We start from the raw sequence: 22,234 nt of genomic DNA, 5'->3' as shown, positions 1-22,234 counted from the left end.
GAGTGTGGTCGGATCAGAGTGTGGTTGGGTCAGAGTGGTTGGGTCAGAGTGGTTGGGTTAGAATGTGGTTGGTCTGAGTGTGGTTGGATCAGAGTGTGGTTGGTCTGAGTGTGGTTGGATCAGAGTGTGGTTGGATCAGTGTGGTTGGGTCAGAGTGGTTGGTCAGTGTGTTTGGTCAGAGTGTGGTTGGTCAGTGTGGTTGGTCAGAGTGTGGTTGGATCAAAGTGTGGTTGGGTCAGAGTGGTTGGGTCAGAGTGTGGTTGGTCTGAGTGTGGTTGGGTCAGAGTGTGGTTGGGTCAGAGTGTGGTCGGATCAGAGTGTGGTTGGGTCAGAGTGGTTGGGTCAGAGTGGTTGGGTTAGAATGTGGTTGGTCTGAGTGTGGTTGGATCAGAGTGTGGTTGGTCTGAGTGTGGTTGGATCAGAGTGTGGTTGGATCAGTGTGGTTGGGTCAGAGTGGTTGGTCAGTGTGTTTGGTCAGAGTGTGGTTGGTCAGTGTGGTTGGTCAGAGTGGATGGTCAGTGTGGTTGGGTCAGTGTGGTTGGGTTAGAGTGGTTGGGTCAGTGTAGTTGGTCAATGTGTTTGGTCAGAGTGGTTGGGTCAGAGTACATAGCTGAAAGCTTCACACTTTCATTTTAGACTTATTACCACGTGCATTCCATCACATTAGATTCCTCTACATGGTTTTGCAAATAAATAATAAAGTCTACCTTTGTTTATTTAATTGAAAGTTTCATCTGGTCGTCCTGGTATGCCCCCCCCCACACACACACACACTTGTGTACGTACTGTCATCCAGTTTAATGCTAGTAGCACAGCACCATATGTTCACAGATTTTCCTACGCCTCCGAACTTCTATAAATACATTTACGTCATGTATATTACAGTGATGCGCTACCACACTCCGGGTAGTAATCATAGCAGGTAAAGAATGACAGGTGCTTTGTTAACAGTGGAGCCACGAATGACATTTTTAAAAGAAGCCGTCATTTACTACCAGGTGTAGGGAAGCTAAATACCACCTTCACTTTGGTGGGATAAATTCTGCGCCTTTTTCAGTCTGTTCCTTCATACAAAACATGAGAATCTTATTTTTTTCACCCAATTCCTTTCGATTAACTCAAAGTCCCCCAAACCCCCCGTTTCTGCTACGTCCTCGGGCCGCAGAATTTTTAAACCACGTTATCGAGTGGTTTCAAGCTGACAACGAAGCCTTCGAGGTTTCGCACCGTTACCCGGTCTGTTCGACTTAAAAAACGGCCACTCGCTCACCAGTGACCGAATCAGCCGAAAGAGCCATTACAGGCCGACAGACCAAGCAGATGCGCAGATGCACCGTATAATGAATGCAAACCGAACAAAGAACGCCACTCGATTGAAATATGGGTCTGGATGCAAACCGTAGTCCAGGGCACACCCGGAATATGAAGTTTATCAATTCCTCCAAATGGATAGATGGTATTAAAATGGCTATAAAATGGAAGACTTTTATCGACTAAAAAGTTAATTCTTAATATACCGAATCATAGGAAAAGTCTTCACTGTATTGCCATATCTTTTTTTCACAGGCTTTCTTAATAGCCTTTAAAAATGAACAGACCACCATTAGATATAAATTAGAAATAAATTGGGCACGACGGTTGCACTTGCAGTAAAGATTTAAAAACAGTCATGAGAGAGGTGGGGGGTGACAGAGAGAGAGAGAGAGAGAGAGAGAGAGAGAGAGAGAGAGAGAGAGAGAGAGAGAGAGGGGGGGGGAGAGAGAGAGACCAAAAGAAAGGTAGACAGAGAAAAGAGGGAGAGAGACAGAGACGGAAAGCAAATGTAGCAAAACTGAAAACAACAACAACAGCAATAACATATGCTCACAATCCTTTCTTGTTTATTCGCTGTTTTCCCCCTAAGCAAGGCCAAATGCTGACTGCTGGAACTTGGCAGGGTACGGCTGAAAGCACTCACGCCTGAACAATAAAATGCGTCCTATAGTCCCGGGAAGGCAAACGTTGGCTGTAGGACTGCTGCAGGTTCCGTGGTGGGGATGCGACTTTTATTTGTTTTTTAATTCTCTAAGGAAACGTGTAAAGAAAGCCTTTGATGTTATGTAAACCTCTCGTCACTATTTCGTTACGTTAATTGCACGCAGGAATATTGCAATGTTTTGCTTGGTCCGACTTTGTTTATGTGTTTATTTAGCAATTTCCTTTGCGTAAAAAGAGGGCGGAGAGTGCGCGCCCGTCCCCCCGGGTGGTCTGGCTAGCGCGCCTGCCCCCCGGCCAGCAGGTGGTCTGGGTAGCGCGCCTTCAGAGCGCCGATCACGGCAACACGGGACTACACGGGAGCTCGGTGAAAGTACTGCTTGCAGGCGAGGAGGTTTGATCTTCCACAGTCTTTGCGCGTCTTCTGCCGTGTTTTGGTCGTCCCTTATCGCTGTGTATTAACGAGATGTTGGTCTAATGTTGTTTTAATGAAAACTGGACTGAAAAAAAGTTATTATTTTTACCGGTGTCTATCGTTTAATTTAGGATGGGATGCGATACAGGCGTTTGGAATATGAACAGGTGCGTGACTTAAATAATCTGTACAAATGCTTAAAATGCCAGTCGGTCTGCTAAAAAGTTAAATATGGTGTTTGGGAAAATGTAAATCCATTAGTTATGTAAGTATCTTTTTCTCTGTGTTGAAAACGCTTCTATTTCCAATTGAAAATCGGTACTTGTATCTGCGTTTTGGCGTCGTGATAGTTAACATGCTCCACATGCGCTATGATCTCCGTGATTACACGTTTATACAGCCAGCGGCGATTATCATTGCGAATCGTATTTCGGTGGGAGGTAAATTCAGTGATTGGATTATTTGTGACTATTACAGAGTTGTCACATTAAACCACGTGGCTATTTAGAAGGAAGTTTAGGTCATATTAATCTATATGAAATGAAGTACAGCAGCTTATGTTCTGTAACGTTGGTTCTTGGCATCTTAATAGTGAGAGACCATTACTAACACCTGCCTCCATTTCTTCTGTGTGTAAGGTACAGTATGTCTTGAGCAGACTGATTTCATTCATCTCTGGTGCTTTCTGCTCCCCGCTGTCGCCCCGGTCACACCCTGGCCTCCCGCAGGTGGGTATGTGCAGTCTACTGCCTCATTTTGTAGGGGTGATGGCATATAAGAATTCCTATTCCTATTTAGTGTTTTTGAATTAAAACAGATGAGGATGAGACTAAAACTCAAAATAAGTCAATTTCCTAAATGCATTTTTGTATCGCTGGTATGACTCAACACCATCTCTAATGTAGGAAGGTGATTGCATAATATAAATGTCTCTGTTAGGACTGACACTGAACACCCGTTGACACACATGGCTGAGGTTATATCCTTAAAAAAAATGTAGCATCTTACTTGAAAGTAAAGAAATATAACCAATTCAATTTTATTAATGTTTCCTAGTTGAATTTCACCTTTTCCTTAGTCTAACGTATGCTTTCCAGCAATGATATTTTGCAGCATTTAGATGACACTTTTTAAAAAAATCCAAAACAGTTTACAGTTATGACTGAATACAACTTGGGAATTGAGGGTTAAGGGTCTTGCTCAGGAGCCCATCAGTGGCAACTTGGTGTGGATAGTACTTAATAGTATCTTCTACCTTGTAACTGTTGGCTTCTGGTGGAAGGCTGGAATGTAATGCTAACCTGAATACTTTCTTTTGTGTTTTACGATGGTTGTTCCTAGTTTCTTTATTGACTTCCTCCTCCTTTGTGAGTGTATTATGGGCATTACAGGTGTAAACATCTATGAGTGAAATGATCCTCTTAGTGTTTAATGATCTGTGATAAGAGACACTAAACAGAAATGTAATGGTTTTTGGTCTAGCAGTGAATGGGTTAAATAGGTGTAATGGGTTTTAAGGTATATGACCGATGTAGCTGAAATATGTATCATATTACTTTTAAACAGCAGTGCAAGTTGAGAAGGTAAAGTCATGAGGGCATTGAGGATGGATTAGCTTGTCAGTTTACACATAAATTCACTTTTAGAGTCCATACACTCAGTTCCATTCTAAATAATGATTCATCTTAAATTATTTTTACTTGTGTACAAGTACATGGCAGATCCAGCTTCAACATGGTCTTCTCAGCCCTTAAATTAACACAGTGCTCACAGAACTCCACACTTTCACTCAGATCTGCATCTACACTCAGATCTGCATCTACACTCAGATCCACATCTACACTCAGATCTGCATCTACACTGAGATCCACATCTACACTCAGATCTGCATCTACACTCAGATCCACATCTATACTCAGATCTGCATCTACACTCAGATCCACACCTACACTCAGATCTGCATCTACACTCAGATCCACACCTACACTCAGATCTGCATCTACACTCAGATCCACACCTACACTCAGATCTGCATCTACACTCAGATCCACATCTATACTCAGATCTGCATCTACACTCAGATCTGCATCTACACTCAGATCTGCATCTACACTCTGATCCACACCTACACTCAGATCTGCATCTACACTCAGATCCACATCTATACTCAGATCTGCATCTACACTCAGATCCACACCTACACTCAGATCTGCATCTACACTCTGATCCACACCTACACTCAGATCTGCATCTACACTCAGATCCACACCTACACTCAGATCTGCATCTACACTCAGATCCACACCTACACTCAGATCTGCATCTACACTCTGATCCACACCTACACTCAGATCTGCATCTACGCTCAGATCCACACCTACACTCAGATCTGCATCTACACTCAGATCCACACCTACACTCAGATCTGCATCTACACTCAGATCCACACCTATACTCAGATCTGCATCTACACTCTGATCCACACCTACACTCAGATCTGCATCTACACTCAGATCCACACCTACACTCAGATCTGTATCTACACTCTGATCCACACCTACACTCAGATCTGCATCTACACTCTGATCCACACCTACACTCAGATCTGCATCTACACTCAGATCCACATCTATACTCAGATCTGCATCTACACTCAGATCCACACCTACACTCAGATCTGCATCTACACTCAGATCTGCATCTACACTCAGATCTGCATCGACACTCAGATCTGCTACTTCCAGTTTTTTAGGTCTGTGAAATCAGGTACCTGAGCTGTGGGTGATCAGGATTTAAGTGCATTAGGACCCTGTCTGAGAGCAGTTGACGTCTGTAAGGCACTCAGAATACCTTTAAAAAAGGTTTAAAAAGTAGAGAAATTTAATTTCCCTAGTTTCCTAGATTATAATTTTTTTTTATAGTTTTATTTTACTCTTATTATTCAGGCTATTGTATTTTTATTTTGTTTCAGTTTGCATTTTTTTATATTGTATAGTATTTATATTAGATTTATTTTCTCATATTTTAACTTTTAATTTTACTTTATTTTTGTTATCTGTTGTTACTTATGTCTGGGAAGGATCTTTCGACAGCAGGGTCATAAACGTGAGCATTATGAATATGATTGATTATTGTGGTTATTATTTCTGAGTGTCTCATACATTGTGGCAATAGGTTCAATCTTTTTTCAACAGGCTTCTATTATACTGACGATGAAGCCCAAGAGCTGCAGACCGTGGTGTCTTTAGCAACCTGTAAGGATTCATTTCCTGAGTTGGATCTTGAGGATTTCCTCCTGAACAATGTCCTTAAGCTGCTTTTGTGATCCTTTACTGAATGGATCAGAATTTGGCCTTTCTCTGTGTAACGTCACCACTTTTAACCACACCGGCAACGGCAGCGGACAGTGTCAGCTTCTGACGCTGGACGACGTACTCTTCAGGCTCCTCGGGCCAAGGAGGTCTCCCTTCTTCCTCCCAGTGACTCTGACTTACGTCCTCATTTTCGTCACAGGGGTGGTGGGGAACCTCCTCACCTGCACTGTGATCACAAAGCACAGGAAAATGCGAACACCCACCAACCTGTACCTCTTCAGCCTGGCCGTCTCCGACCTGCTGGTCCTACTGTTCGGGATGCCCCTGGAGATCTACGACCTGTGGCAGAACTACCCCTTCCCTTTCGCCGAAGGCGTCTGCAGCTTCAAGGTCTTCTTGTTCGAGACAGTTTGCTTTGCGTCCGTGCTTAACGTCACGGTCCTGAGCGTGGAGCGGTACGTGGCCGTGGTCCACCCCCTGAAGACCCGCTATGCCGTCACTAACAAGCACGCCCAGAGGGTCATCGGCGGGGTGTGGCTCGCGTCCCTGGTCTGCGCCATCCCCAACACCTCTCTCCACGGCCTCCGCTACTACTACCTGCCTGAGAAGGTGCTGGAGTCGGCCACCTGCAACCTTCTCAAGCCGCAGTGGATCTACAACCTGGTGATCCAGGTGACCACTGTGCTTTTCTACTTCGTGCCCATGGTTGTGATCAGTGGGCTATACCTGGCGATCGGGGTCCGACTGGGCAGGGAGCACCGGCAGCGGGGCAGGAAACCCGAGAAGGGCAGCGGCACCCGCACCAGCTGGACGATCCGAGTGGAGAGCAGCCGCAGGAGACAGGTCACAAAGATGCTGGGTGAGTTGCTAAAGACGCTCTGTGGCACTCCCGTGTGTTGAATATGTGTTACAGATTCGGCACTGCATTCTACATTTATGGCATTTAGCTGACGCTTTGGATAAAAGCAACTCACAATTATGACTGAGTACAACTTGAGAAATCAAGGGGTCTTGCTCAGGGGCCCAACAGCAGCTGTGGGGCTTGAACCAGCAACTTTCCAATTACAAGTCAAGTACCTTAACCACTGAGCTACCACTGTCACTTATAGACCAGCTAGTCTTTGAATTGGGATTATACAATGCATAAACATGAAATAGACTACATTGATTAAATATGAAAGTTTGGTTGTTCTCTCCAATGGGTACTTCCTCAGACAAGCATGCTACTTTTTCAACCATTTAGCCAAAGGCTGTTACAAAGGAAGACCACTGAATTACTTAACCAGTAGAACATACAATTGTTTCAGGCAAATATTAGGATATATACACATAACAAAAAGTGGGGAACTTCTGTTATATACCAGCAATACAGTATTTTTTAAAACAGTAGCTCAGAGAACAAAGCCCAGGACAGTCTCAATAATTATTGCAATGCGAAATTTAAAGTAATGATTTTCTGTGTAAAATGGTAAATGTGTACATGGTGAACTCCCCTTCCTTATGTCATACCATAATGTACCCATATATTTATGTACTGTGTAATATACAATATATTGTTAAGTGCTAGATTCATCTTTCTTCAGAAATGTATATTGGTCTTTACACTTGAATAACCATTTTAGAGAAAATAGTTTGCAGCTAAAAGCTAAAACTAGGGGCGTTACTTCAAGATCTCCTGCCTGTCACCTTCTTGCCTCTCCTCCCCTGCAGTTAGCAGCAGTGTGGCTCTCTCACGGCTCTTCTCTGTGCTTGCTGCAGCTGTGGTAGTGCTGGTCTTCGCAATCTGCTGGGCTCCATTCCACATCGATCGTCTCTTGTGGAGTTTCATTACGCGCTGGACCGACCACATGCACAACGTCTTCGAGTACGTGCACATCCTCTCCGGCGTCCTGTTCTACCTCAGCTCCGCTGTCAACCCCGTCATTTACAACCTCCTCTCCACACGCTTCCGCGAGCGCTTCCTCGAGCTTGTGTGCAGCCGCCTGGAGCCCAGCGCCTCGCAGGGTGGCTCGCCGCCCTACTGTAACAGGCCGTCCTTCCGCAAAGGCGCAGTAGCCTTGGTGACCAACACCCAGACACGGGGCAGGGCTCAGACAGACCCGCGCCCCGCTGTTATCTACAGCAGAGGGTGGGACCAGGAGCTCGAGACCACGTTCATGTGACACGCTGTCCCTGATCGAGGGCATTTAGCTGCCCACCAGGTTGAGGCAGTTCTCCTCACTGACAAACCTCTTCTGAGCACCTGTGAGCAACAGGAAGTCCATTTTGTAGAGTGTTTTCAAACACCTCATGCTGGTAATAAGGCATTCAAGGTCATTGTCATTCTGATAGGCTATTACCATTCATTCATATGCAGTTCATATGTTGCAAGGATACATAACAGGAACTAGTGTTTCATAAATTGCTGTATGGCTGTAGATGGACAGGAATATTAATGTCTAATCTAGTTGTGCAGGTCAATGGATTGTGTAAAACAAAAAGGACTTTCTTGCTTCATTTAGATGATCTCATTTGCAACATGTCAATAAGAATCACGGTTTGTAACCTTTTTAAGTTCCGTACTGTTTCCGTGTCTTTTATTCACCGACATCTTTTTTTCCCTTGTGGGTTTTATTTATCCACTTTAACAGAGTGTACTCATTGATATGGTAATGATATTATGGGCAGAATTTACTAAGGACAGGTTTGGCACAAGTAGTTGCTGACAACAGAACGCAACATTTAATCTGCGTGGATAAAAATGATGTGATCTTTTAACTGATTCTGAAAAATAAGAAATAAACCAGTTTAATGAATACACTGGAAAAAAAGAGGCTGAATTGCTTTCATTGATGAAGTACGGGTACCTCTAATGGACTTTAGTTGCCTTGGTAGCAAAAGAGGAGTCTTACTTTAGGTCTCTGTTCCAAAGAAATGAAAGGGACAACATGGCAGGCTAACTCTTATTCTCAAGAAGAACACGCCAGCGAAGCATTATCAGCTTTTGGCTCATAAAGATGCTCTCAGAGAAAGAGACACAGTGGAAAACAGGGCTTACACAGAAAACAACAAGGCAATCCAAGGGCATAACGTATTCTGGCAATGTCCAACTTCTGTGGGATCCGGAAAGTGCTTCTGGTATGTGTGAATGCTATCTTAAGTGAAGAAGATTTTATTTCTGGTTTGATATGTTGCGTCAGAATGTGCTTTATAAAAACAAAGGTAATGCTCCTAAGAGGTGTAACATATCAAAACATCATCATCGTCATCATCAGAGTCTCACAGACCCCCCCCCCCCAAATTGAATCAAAGTGTTGAACCTTGGCCTCTCCCTGAACACCCTGCTCCGCTCGCGTGTGGACTGGGGACCTACCGCACCCAGTGAGTGAAGTCTCTGGTGACACAGAAGGAATGCGGGCCTGCAGTAGTCAGATCAGGACCGCCACCCCGACAACTCGCACACACCAGCCACGTCGCACAGACATTAGCCTGGAAGCAGGTCTTAGAATTGAAAAACTTGTGTAGTATTATTCACTCCTGCTAGCTGTTTGTATGCTCCTTACGTACGCCATTACAAAAGATCCAATTCTGTAAATATCAGTAATTTTGTAATAACTTAAAAGAGTTGTCTGTAAAAGTTAAAGAAACAGCTTGAGTGAGCAGGCCAAATTCATGGATTAAAAAAAATGTGAAACTGCTTGATAGGTCAAGGTCCTGTGTCACCCACCAGACTTATGGCCAGCAACGCTAAAGCCAAATGAGTACAATACATCTCTCAGTTGCCTTAAACCTTGATGTTATTTAAAATACATACAAAATTTCTCGTATAATCACTCATGTTGTCTGTACATTTCTAAATAATATTCTGAACTGTCGTAAAGTGAAATGGTTGCATTCTTGAAACTCAATAAACAATATATGCCTTTCTTGGCATATTTCTGATGCGTTTATTTATTGTCAGTGAATCAGTACTGAAGTCTTATATAATTATATAACGTGTTGTGTTTATGGTCCATACATAAACACAATATGTATATGGAAAATATTTCTATATATATATATATAAACCTACAATAACTACAACAGAAAAACAAAAACATTGCTCATTCATGAATGATACAAACAAAGTGTCATTCAACCTTGTCGTGACACTTTTGGACATAATTGAAATTCAGAGTTCTAATCTACTGCTACTCCAATTTAAATTATGTTTAAAAGGGTCACGAGTGAGATTACTGAATGACACTTTGTTCATCATTCATAATTTTTTACATTTTTACCTCAGAAATGAATTCCAAAATTACACTACAGTTTATGCCCATCCTGTTAGTATTGTGTGTAATGTGTTGTCTCTGTTTCAGATTCAGTTTCTGTCTCTGACTAGGATAGAATTATTCCACCATTATTCAGAATTGTGGAATTAAAACTGAATTAAATAGGATTATAACGTGACAGAAACATCATGGTTTGATTTCATAGTGAGGTCAGTAAGATTACTTCTAAAGAGTCCTCACTGAGGGAAAGCATGACCACAGTAAAATAGCATTCACATATTACTGTATATAATAACAATAATAACAGCATGTATAATAGCATGTTTAATGACAAGCAACCTATGTACATCTCATACAAAAGATAAATACCCTGGGCTGATAGGAATTTCAGTACTTTAGCATAATTCCTTAAACTAGACTCTTACTAAAACTGTGCTTTGGTTTAATGACTGTGTTTACAGTCACGGAGCTTCTGATCTGCTCGGGAGTGCCTGGTTTAGTATTTTTTAGCATTGGGCTGAATGCAAATAAACCCTAAACTCTGCTGTACCGAGGTTCGCTGGTATCGGGCTTGTTCCTCCCCAGTGGCTATGATCCGACCGGGCCAGTACTTGGCTGTTTTTTGGCAAATCAACTGTAAATGAATTAAAAAAATAAAAACACCATAAAGCTTAAACGTGTGTGTGTGTGTGTGGGGGGGGTATATGTGTGTGTGTGTGTGTGTGTGTGTGTGTGGTAGGGATATGTGTGTGTGGGTGTATGGGGGGGGATATATGTGTATGTGTGCGTGTGTGTGTGTGTGTGTGTTGGGGGGATATGTGTGTGGGTGTGTGGGGGGGGATATATGTGTATGTGTGTGTGTGTGTGTGTGTGGTGGGGCATCATTATGTAGGAGAAAAATAAAGTGATACAAAACAAAAGAGGCTCTGCACATTGTGGGGCAAACAGGGCATTTCCTGAAATGCTTATAATATTGAAGTTCATTGTAGTTCACATGTCCTGCTCTCTTAAGAGCATTTTCTGCATAACTTCTTTAGCACTCTAGACTTCACACTGCAAGTGTGGGCCTGTGAGTGATTTGGATGACGCTGTAAGTGTTCAGTCCTGGCGCGTCAAACCCATGTGATATCCCCCTGCTGTCAAACATGGAAATTGAAGAGCTATCCATCCTGGGCCTGCAGCGACCCATGTGTAAGACGCAGGGGTACTCGTTCTCGGACACCACTCTAAACACCCGCTCCACCAGACAATTCAGCTTTATTGTGCGGTACCGCTCCGGCATCGGGTCTTTGATCTGAGATACAAACTTCTGCATGACCAGAACTTCCCCTGGTCCTGTACTGATATCATAGAAGGCGATGTTGGCGTATGTGAAGAACCCTACATATGGGGCGAGGTTGAGCGGAGGGTTGAGGGTCCGCTTGGCCTCTCTGAAGGCTCTCTCCATGGCTGGAATGAGGTAGGAATAGGCCTTGCCTTCCACGTCCTGGTTCTGGGGCCTGGCACTCGCCATCAGAAGAACCAAGCCCAGCTTGAGCCACACAAGGAGGGAAAGGGTGGTGAAATAGCCGTCCAGGTCCCCGTCTTTCCAGACCAGCTCGTAGCCGAACTGCTCCTTCACCTCCCACGGCATTCCGGTGCGGTTAGCGAAGTAATCCTCTCGCAGCGGAGCACCGGGGTCAGCATCACCTTCAGGGTGTCCGTACCTAGCACCTTGCGGCGGTAAGCTCCCAACAGAGCCATAGCCAGCTTGGCCAGGTCGACCGCCGTGGAAACCATCTGCCCCAAGGGGCGGTACCAGCCCGGTCGTGCAGTGGTGCCGGCCTGCTGCTGGCGTACATGCCCACTGCCATCTGATTGCACATGGCTGGGTTGTTGTCGAAGGCCGTGTGCTCCATGCCCGGATGGTTAAGGATGCTGTCCGTGATCCAGCGCTGGTAGCTCACCCCAACCACCTTCTCAGCCAGGACATGAGCCAGCAGCGAGAAGGCCAGGTTGCTGTAGTGACACCTTCGGAAACGAAGACAGCTGAAAGCTAACATCAGCTTTCAGTTGTAAGAAATCATAATAATAACCTTTTTTAATATCATAAATGTTACGCTAATGCACATTTCCGCACAGATGGCATGATATGTTAGTTTTTCTCTGTCATTTTGGTGCATTTCTCAGATCAGTGCTGAAACTCTCAAAACTACTTGTTCAACCTCCACATCATCTAGTCACCTTTTCCACAGAAAAAGTGCATCAAACTCATAAAACAAAGTCATCAAAATCTCAGAAAACATAGAGTACATTTAGCAATTATGTTAACAACATGGCTTTAAGAATTTTGTCTTTTTGTAAACCATAACACAAGGACTTGTTCACTGACATATTTACTTTTCAGACTATATTTAAGACTATATTTACTTTATATTTACTGAGGATAGCCTCAAAATACGGATTTTGAGCAAACTGCAGGCTTTTGATGGTTGGTGCTGTTTGCATAGATTATTTTAGGAAACACTTATTTTGCAAATGTTTATGGTGACTCAAGAAATGTACCAAAGCGAATGAGAACAGCTGTCGTTTACAGCGGGGATTCTGAATCTCTGAAACTGTAGGAGGAAACACCAGCTACACATGTTCTTCCTTTAAGTACTTTTCCACAGCCAATCCAGCTAAGATGATTCATTGCCAAGTTACATGTGTGATGCGTGGCAGCGTGATAATGCAGGGACAAATTAATTATATACATGCAGATCTTTGTTATGATTGGAGAAGGACTTGGTTCCTGGGTCAGCGACCAGCACATCATCCTGCAGAAGGTTGATGGCAGCCTGAGTCTTGCCTTTCCACAGAAGATTACTTGCCGGAAGTCTTCTAGGCAAACCTGCAGGCAGAAGGTTATGGTGAGAAATTCACCCCCAAAATGGAGAATTTTATTTATTTCATAGACTTTTATATGGATTGATATACTGTGTGTTTATACATTTGTGAGGGTTGCAAGGATAAGTTGTCTGAACCGTATAAATCATTTTTAACACCTAAAACCTTTGCCCTCAATTTCTGAAATCTCCTCTTTTTGTTGAAACATGTAGTTTAGTAGGGTTACAAATTACCATAATTTAACTGGAATAGTACTTATGTAGATGAACTGCAGATGAAATATGCCATAAGTGGCACAGAGCAGCTACAGCACAATATGACTATTATCTTGAGATTAATATTCATTTGTAGGAGGGGTCTTAAATTGTCTCTTCTTGGGGAAACAAAGCTCGCTTGGATAGTAATGTCAGCTATTATAGCCATGGAAACTGCAGTCTTAATTGCCTGCAGTAGGCTAGTGGGATTTCAGAGATAGCTCTGAGAAACTCCTCTTCCTCTGGGAAACTCCTCTTCCTCTACACATGCCACCATATTTGATACTTTTACACCTGCCAATGTATTTGGGGCTTTTACATCAGGAGTTGTCGCTAAGCAGGTTTACAGAAATCAGCATTACAGAGAATCCGAGTTCAGGTCCCTAATGAGCAAGCCGAAAGTAACAGAAGTAAAGAGAAAAACTCACTCATGTCACGACACGGCCCCTCCCTCTGTGTGTGTATGTGTGTGTGTGTTTGTGTATTTCTGCCCCAAAGCACTTGCGCCTACGCCTAAGCTTTGTAGAGGCAAGAAGGCAGCGGCACCAGGGCCCACCCCAGAAACGGGCGAAGCAGCTGGTGCACTTCCCGACAGGCTTGCACCAAAACCTGAACAGCTGCCACCCAAGCCGGCGAAGGACAATTCCGCCCCAGCTGGTCAGACTCCAACCCAACCAATGACTGGGGGACAGGCTGGGGTTCCTGCCGGCTTCCGCTAACTTTTTCAATATCCATGGTGTAATTTTGTGCATGTCCCTGTCCCTGTTACTGTACCTGTACCGATCACTTTGTCCGCCTTTGTGTCTGTGCCCGTTCCCATCAGTGTGTCCGTCCCTGTGTCCGTCCCTGTGTCCATCCCTGTGTCCATCCCTGTGTCCATCTTGGTCCCTCCCCTCCCCTCCGTCCTGCTCATGCTGGCCCATGTCGGGTCGCTCGGTCCTGGGGCCATAGCCCGATAGGCTGGTGCGCTGGGAGTCATACCTTAGGGAGGGGCTGTCACAATATGGTCCCTCCTCCCAGACCCCTCCGTGTGTGTATGTGTGTGTGCGAGCATGTGCGTTCGTTTGTAGGACCTCGCCCCCCGTTTCTCGCTCTCCATCTTTGTCATGCGTGTATTTAAGGTCTAAACGTTAGTTGCTGTCAGTGTTTAACCACACGAGCTACGTCGTCCTCGTTTTGGTTCAAGTTCAAGTTCACAGTATAACTCGCAGTGAAATGGTGGAGAGTGCTCTGTCCAAACTGAGGAAAAGAAAACAGGGGTGCATAGAGAAATATAGATATTCTCTATATGTGAAATATATATATGCAAAGAGAAATATATATATTCTACGTATGTACAAAATATATTAACAATGTATGTACAATATATGTATATTATGATTATATACACAATGTACAATGTATATGGTTGTGTATATATGTACACAATCTACAGAACGTACAGGTCCATTTCGTATAATAACATATCTACAGTTGTTGTGTTACAAGGTAATTGAATATAAATATATATATATATATATATATATATATATATATATATATATATATATATATATATATATATATATATATATATATATATATATATATATATACAGATATACAGTTATGTTAGATGGTGGTGGTGGTCCCCACAGTTTATCAGTTTCCCTGATTCAGGGCCCGAATGGCCTGTGGGAAGAAGCTCCTCTTCAGCCTCTCTGTCTTGGTCTTCAGGGAGCGAAAGCGCCTCCCTGACCTCAACAGAGAGAAGAGCCTATTGTTGGGATGGGTGGGGTCCTTCACAATCCTCCTGGCTTTGGTCTGGCACCGCTTGTAGTAGATGGTCTGCAGGTCAGGAAGTTCTGTGTGAGTGATGCGCTCTGCTGAATGCACTACCCTTTGGAGTGCTTGTCTGTCCTGCTTGGTGCTATTCCCAAACCAGACTGTGATGTTCCCCGTGAGGATGCTCTCGATAGTGCAGGTGTAGAAGTTCCGCAGTACCTTGGAGGGCAGTCTGAAGTCTCTTAGGCATCTGAGGTGGTAAAGACACTGACGAGCCATCTTTGCCAGGGAGCTGGTATGGCGGGACCAGGACAGGTCCTGCGAAATATGAACACCAAGGTACCTGAAACTATCTACTCTCTCCACCGTGGTTCCACTGATCACAGGTTGGTAGTGCCGCTCCTGCTTCTTGCTGCAATCCACGATCAGCTCCTTTGTCTTACTGACGTTTAGGAGGAGATTATTTTCCTGGCACCAGTTTTCCAGGTGTTTAGTCTCCTCCAGGTAGGCCCTCTCGTCGTTGTCCGAGATCAGACCCATGACGAAGGTATTGTCAGCTAACTTGACAATGATGGTGGAGCTGGAAGTGGCTGTGCAGTCGTAGGTGTACAGTGAGTAGAGCAGGGGGCTTAGGACACAACCCTGAGGAGCTCCAGTGCTGAGGGTGAGGGTGGATGAGGCGCAGTTGCCCACCCGTACTGATTGTGGTCTGTCTGTTAGGAAGTTGGAGATCCAGTCGCACAGGGATGTATGCAGTCCTAGATCCTCCAACTTAGTAGTGAGTAGGGAGGGGATGATAGTGTTAAATGCTGAACTGTAGTCGACAAACAGCATTTTAACATAATTTCCCCTCCCTTCGTCCAGGTGAGTCAGTGTAGTGTCCAGCAGATGTGCAATTGCATCGTCAGTGGAGCGGTTGTGGCGGTATGCAAACTGCAGTGGGTCCATGGAGGCTGGCAGTGAAGATGTGATGAAGTCTCTGACTAGCTTTTCAAAGCACTTCATCACGACTGATGTGAGGGCAACAGGGCGGTAGTCATTGAGGCCGGAGGGTCGAGGTTTCTTCGGGACGGGGACGATGGTGGATCACTTGAAGCTGGACGGGATGATACGGAGCGTCAGGGAGAGATTGAAGATGTCGGTGAATACCGGGGCTAGCTGATCTGCGCAGGCTTTGAGGACCCTCCCGCAGATACCGTCTGGTCCCACCGCCTTCCTGGTATTCACCCTTTTAAACACTCTCCTCACGTCACTCTCCGTGATGATGAGAGGGCGCTGTTCTATGGTGGGTGCGCATGCGCCATTGGCTGCGCCGATAGCACCATTAGCACTAGCGCTGTTAGCATTGGCGCTGTTAGCACTAGCGCTGTTAGCATTAGCGCTGCTAGATGTAGCTTCGAAGCGAGCGAAGAATGTATTCAGCTCGTTCGCCAGAGACTCATCCGCACTGATCAGTCCAGAGGGTGGGCTCCTGTGTTGTGTTGGAATAAACGTGTCAGTGTGTTTTACACGACTCGTCTCAGCATCCTGCTCTGCCTCCTCGCGTTACACCTCAGAACAAGAGGAATTCTAAATGTTCTCAAATATACCTTACATTCTAATTGAATTCTAAATATGCTCAAACATATCCCACATTTTAAATGAACAATACTGTAGTACCTCACACTGTGTGTGATGCAGCCGTCATAGCTCCCCAGTCTGGTGAACAGATGTATCATAGTTAGCAGCTCCACTAGAAACACTTACCTGGCCTACATGTTATTCTGCTGTGGCCATTCACCATTAGTCAGCTACCCTGCATCTCATTCATTAGTGGTGAGCTGATGAACACAGGAGCACTGTTGAGTGGATATCACTTGGGTGCTGGGGCATTCTTTAGCAGTTGTAGTCACATGGGAGCATCACGTTAGTGGGTGTTGTGCTGGTACCGGTCTATCATGCCCATCAGTGGTGCCAGTGATTTCACACGTTATCACTGCGGGGCTGAGAGAGTTCAGCTAACACGGACCCCGCGTTCAGCGTAAAGAGATGGCCAACACATATAGCGCAAGACAGCCAGTGAGATTGTCTTGAACTGCATGTCTACATGGCGTGACTGGTGACTATATGGTCACCATTAGTGAAATTACAGTTGGAGAGAATTCCATTGACAGATCCAGAGGCCCGGAGGATGTCACGGAGATGGAACAGGAGGTGTGGGACCTACCGGAGAGCTGGCCGGTCATCCGGCGTAGGGTGACTCCGGAGGAGCTGATCTGAACCCTACCTTTGCCCCCACCCAGTGGGTTTTTGATGCTGAAGTTCTCCACGTACTTCTCCAATGAATCATCTAAGGAAGCCATGTTCCCATTCTCCCACAGCTGGTAGAGCATCAGTGTGGGGAAGATCTTGGATATGCTGGCAATCCTACAGGGACCACAAGAATGAGAATCACACTATAAATTTAGGTGTCATCAGGCCTTTCAGCAGTGATGCTTTGGTTTTCACACCATTCTTTGGCAAACTGTTTCCATGGTAGTTAATGCCATTATGGCTTGATCTGTGATTCTTTGGCTCAGCCAGAGTCTAGTGAGCCAGCTTGACTGATTGGTGATTGACACAACTGCAACTATGCTTGGACATCTTTCAGTAGGCATTAGGAGTTGATGTACACTTGTTCTTTTTGTGATTTGCAGGCTCTTGTCCCGATGATTTGGACATCATACACTCACAGCGCAGGGCCCCAGCAGACCCTGAGAGTGCAAACGCATTCTTGTTTGGCTCTGATGGCTATTTATCCGTGCAATCACCCTTAGTCACGCAGAACACCAAGCACCCGAATCACGCCTGATCCTTCCATCAAATCCAACACGTCGATTCCAAGTTTACTGTTTGCAAAGTGAGATGAAATTACGATACGAAATTGACATCGATGTGAACAAGTGTTTCATTCAAAATGTTTTCAGCATTTTTATGAAAAGAAAATGTCAGGGATGGTCTAGTATTGTCACATCTGTGCTATGCAAGAGGTTTTATTACAAACTTCTGTACTGTTTGTTTCCTCCAACATTTCTGCATCTTTAATCAAGCATAAAAACACCCAGTCCAGGCACAGTGAAAATAACAATAGCTATTACAATTGTAAATGTCTTTTTGAAAACCTGAATAAGGAAATCAATGTGCACAAACTTGCGCTTTTCTTTGAATTGCGTCTCAGGTGGGAACAAGCTTTTATAACCATTTTTTTGTTGCTTTGCTAAATGCAAATGCAATTTCAAGTTAGAATAAGTGAAAGTTTTAAGGAGTTGCTATTGGTTGGGGAAAAAGAACCATGCAAAATTAGCCTCATGGTTTATAATGTATAATCACTTTAAACATGTGTACTGAATAATGCAAGTAATTACAATCAGTGTTCATGGTCTGAAATTCAACCAAGTTTATCAACACCTTTCATTAAATTTCTGATTTAATTTGAGGTGAATAGGGTATTATTTTCCATTTTCTTGTTTTATTTATGAGAAAATCATTACTATATTCTAGAACTCAGAACGTATCCGTTTGGATCTACTCGCAAACATATTGGCAGTGTGTGTGCAGATTAAGCAATTACTTCATTCACAATAGGTTAACAGATTTGCAGTTGTGTCTTGATTTACCCCTCCTGTTTTGTGCTAGTCTACAGAACAACAGGACCCCTTAAAAAAAGTAATACTGTAAACGGTGCAATTCGAGCCTCTGTGGAGATTAACAGTTTGTAGATCACAATAGGAGGACAAATTGGGTTGATCTTATGCACAGTTCTACTACAAAAGAGAAACATCCTCCAGTGGTAAATAATCAGTTTAACTTGGTATATGGGCACCTGTCAATTACAAGGAGAAACGTGATGAGGTGCTTAAATGGACATTTAGAGACAGACGGGAGCAGTCTTGGCCACAAGCGGACAGAGAGTCTCGTGGAAATAGAGCCCCATGGAAATTCAGTCCCATCTCTGCCTGAGCTGTGATATTGCTTTTAGCTTTCAACACATCACGCCTCAGCCCCTCCCCTCGGGATCGTTTAACGGGGACAATATTTGCAGAGCAATCGCGCTCGACAATTACGGTAATGATGCCTCACCTGTAAACTGAATACTCGTCAGGAGGTGCGGAGCTGGGGTTGGAGCCGTTCCTCTTGCCAAAGTTTCCCGTCCGCAGTACGGTGTTGTTGTAAAGGATGATAGTTGACAGCGTGGGGAGACTTGTGGGGTTGATGCTCTGATGCATAACCGCATCCACCTTAGAGGGCACGGTATCACCACACTCACCGTTACCACACTCACCATCACCACACATACCATTACCACTCTCACTATTACAACACATACCATTACCACACTCACTATTACCACACATAACATTACCACTCTCACTATTACCACACATACCATTACCACTCTCACTATTACCACACATACCATTACCACACTCACTATTACCACACATACCATTACCACACTCACCATCACCACACATACCATTACCACTCTCACTATTACCACACATACCATTACCACTCTCACTATTACCACACATACCATTACCACTCTCACTATTACCACACATACCATTACCACTCTCACTATTACCACACATACCATTACCACACTCACCATCACCACACATACCATTACCACTCTCACTATTACCACTCGTACCTTCTGAAATTATACACCACAGCCTTCAGAGCTGAACAAGAGACCCCAGACCACACTGCCCAGACCAGGCTTCCCAGACCAGGGTTTCTGCTCAGATCTTTGTCATGCAAAGACATGAGTCATTTGGTCAGTTTTGACTGTTACAGATGTCACTTTTCACAAGTTTACTCCATCAGCTTGCATTTGCTCTTTTTATGGAAAAACATTTAAATAAAATGTCCTTCCTTTAAATACTGTTCATTATATAACAGTATAATTATATAATCCAACAAAACGTACTTTTAGAATTATTAAAAAAAAAAAGATTAAAAAAAGTTATCCCATTGTGAGACATTCCATTCTCTGGATCTTCAAGCCCTTGACAACAACTCTTAATGATCCTTTATTGGAAGTAGCTCCTTACGCCCTGCGGGTCCGTGGCCAGTCCAATCCCCTGCCTGGCCTCTGCTTCATTATTCCAAAACGTTGCAGCTGCCCATGGCGCAGGCGTGCTGTAAGGCAGAGGCACTTTCAAAGCTTTTAAAGGCGTGCACCCTGGTAATGTTCCCTGCTCTTTCAGGTGCACTCTCCATGCTACAGGACTGGTTTGACGTGAGGGTGACTAAGTTGCCAAGTAACAGGCATGGGAAAAAAGGCATCTAAGAGCCACACACTGTATGAAGCATTTAATGCACAGAACCTGGGACATTTAAGAGATGGAACTCGGGTATCCCTTGCAGGCCAGGAGGTGATAATGTGTTATGCATCGGAGCACGAAGGGCTTTTCTGAGGTTTGTAATGGTGATTACTTTCTGTAGTGCCTCCTTCAGCCTGGGGAGGGGGTGCTCTAGCAAAGTGGGTTCAGGAAAACAGGGACATATTTCCTCGGCTGACAAACAAAGAAACTCATTTTCAACCAGAATAACATGGTTACGTCACAGGAAGTGAAGTGCATGATGCAGCCTGGTGACGCTGGGACACAGGACACCAGCCAGGTTATTTTTGTATGAGCTGACATCTTTGGAAATATACCAACATATATGTGCACACTGGCAGACACATAAACATATAAACATAAACAATAAATAAATAAATAAAGACAATTAACACCATAAATAAATAAACACCACTAACACTATCATGAAACTGTATGCACTGAAACGTGAAATACAGCACTTCGCTAATAGAATCCTGACACACAAAATACCATAATTATGTTTGTCAGCCATGGTTCCGAGATTGATCAGTCAAATTCCAAGATGATCCTAAATGAATTAATAAATAAAGGTGAATTATGGCCCACAATCTTAATAAAATGTAATATAGCATTATAGATTTTATAAGGCAAGAAACATATTTTCTTTAAACCACAGAAAAAGATATTAGCCATTTTAAAATAGGCCACCAATTTCAAAGGCTGCTTCAGATTATGCAGCACACACATATATCGCTCACTCACCTTCTAATCTGCTTTAAAAGGCAATCTGCTGCTTTATGGTGTTCTAACCCTGCGTCCACCTTTTAAGACAGCGCTTAAGAGGATTTACAGGTAAACTCATTCACTGGGCTATTCATGCATACACCTTTATTAGAACCTTAAAACAGTCTCTGTGTATGCCATCATGTTCTTCTGACTGTGGGACTTTCTATTAACATCTATGTGATAATCGTCATGCCTGCTGTGAAATGATTTCAGTATAAACCTCCAGGTATTGTTTACAATACCGCAGTCTAATTTTCACAGGGGTTAGTCACACAGTACGCAGTTGTGTATGTCATGCACTACCACAGATCCTTCTCCTGCACTAGATTAGTGTTCAAGCATACTACAAAGAAAAAGTGCTTAAATTGTTTTTTGTAATACCTATGGTTTGGAATTTCAGGTCAGGTCATGACCATTTCATCACTTTAAGGGTAATATTAGACAGGACATAGGATGAGAGGTGAGAAAGGAAGACAGTTGGGGCCCAAGTTTTATTAGCCGTCTTCAGTGACGCCTCTTGCTCAGCTGGTATTAGCCTGGGCAAATGATACTGCCTCAGGAAGCAGGCTGTCATGCTGACAGCCAGCATGAGGAGGAAGGCCAGGCCCAAAAGGATTTATTTTCCTTTCATATTGCTGGCTTCGGTAAGGTTCCGGAGGGCAGCCACTGGAGAACGCTGGAACAAGCCAACGCGCAATTACATAGTGAGCAAAAGAAATGCTTCGGTATTCAAATGACATCAAATTATTTAAAGCTTGACAGCTTGCAGCAGATGAACGGAGCCAGGCTTGCTTGTTCAGCCCTTCCTTCCTGGTCCTTCTGACAAACAAACCTATTTGGAGCAAAATGAGTTGGACTGGTCTCCCCCACCATGTGTGACAGATCAGGAAGCTTAAGATGAAGTGTATCTTAGCATTAATGCCCTCTTCATTACATTTCCATGGACGTTTGAAGTACTAGAAAAAAAATTACTTAGACATATTTCTTCCTTTCGCAGATTTGAAAACAACAATTCCACCGGACTGGAACCATTTGTTCAGACAATTCGGGTAGTTGAAAGTAGATCCGGCACCTCCCCAGAGGAGCCAGCTGTCCCTCAACCAGTGCCAAATGGGCATGTTGGAAAACATGACCAGACAACAGGCCTGGCAATAGACACAATTGTCGTTGCCACAATTCACCAGTTAGGTGGATAAAAAGATGATATTAACCATTAGACCTGTCACCTGTCATCTCAAAATCACACATGAAGGTA

At 44.0% G+C, this 22,234-nt stretch overlaps 2 protein-coding genes across 7 annotated transcripts; one reads left to right on the top strand and one right to left on the bottom strand.

Annotated features, from left to right (window-relative positions):
* The first annotated feature begins 1,889 nt into the window (after positions 1-1,889).
* On the top strand, positions 1,890-9,630 carry nmur3 (neuromedin U receptor 3). Of its 6 annotated transcripts, none has more exons than XM_035520146.2 (5): positions 1,890-2,030; positions 2,192-2,556; positions 3,028-3,117; positions 5,584-6,562; positions 7,414-9,630. In XM_035520146.2, exons 4-5 carry the CDS (start codon positions 5,692-5,694, stop codon positions 7,863-7,865), a joined length of 1,323 nt encoding a protein of 440 aa, XP_035376039.1. In that variant the 5' UTR covers positions 1,890-2,030; positions 2,192-2,556; positions 3,028-3,117; positions 5,584-5,691; the 3' UTR covers positions 7,866-9,630. The 6 variants fall into 6 exon arrangements, with proteins under 6 accessions (XP_035376039.1, XP_035376042.1, XP_035376040.1 ...); XM_035520149.2 differs by lacking the exon at positions 1,890-2,030 and having other exon boundaries at positions 2,041-2,368; positions 2,521-2,556; positions 3,034-3,117; XM_035520147.2 differs by lacking the exon at positions 1,890-2,030 and having other exon boundaries at positions 2,041-2,368; positions 2,521-2,556.
* A 122-nt stretch (positions 9,631-9,752) lies between these two features.
* lactbl1b (lactamase, beta-like 1b) lies at positions 9,753-21,610 on the bottom strand. The gene is given in 10 exon segments (XM_081705604.1): positions 9,753-11,101; positions 11,103-11,142; positions 11,145-11,615; positions 11,618-11,761; positions 11,764-12,001; positions 12,692-12,828; positions 17,049-17,248; positions 18,941-19,098; positions 20,306-20,380; positions 21,464-21,610. Coding segments are annotated over 10 exon segments (1,707 nt in total). The 3' UTR covers positions 9,753-11,004.
* Between the last annotated feature and the right edge of the window lie 624 nt (positions 21,611-22,234).

Source organism: Electrophorus electricus, chromosome 22 (assembly GCF_041902795.1).
Source record: "Electrophorus electricus isolate QZ-2024a chromosome 22, ASM4190279v1, whole genome shotgun sequence".
In the NCBI taxonomy this organism is placed as follows: domain Eukaryota; kingdom Metazoa; phylum Chordata; class Actinopteri; order Gymnotiformes; family Gymnotidae; genus Electrophorus; species Electrophorus electricus.
The sequence above is the reverse complement of the archived record's forward strand: the minus strand, read 5'-3'. Positions and strand labels throughout refer to the sequence as shown.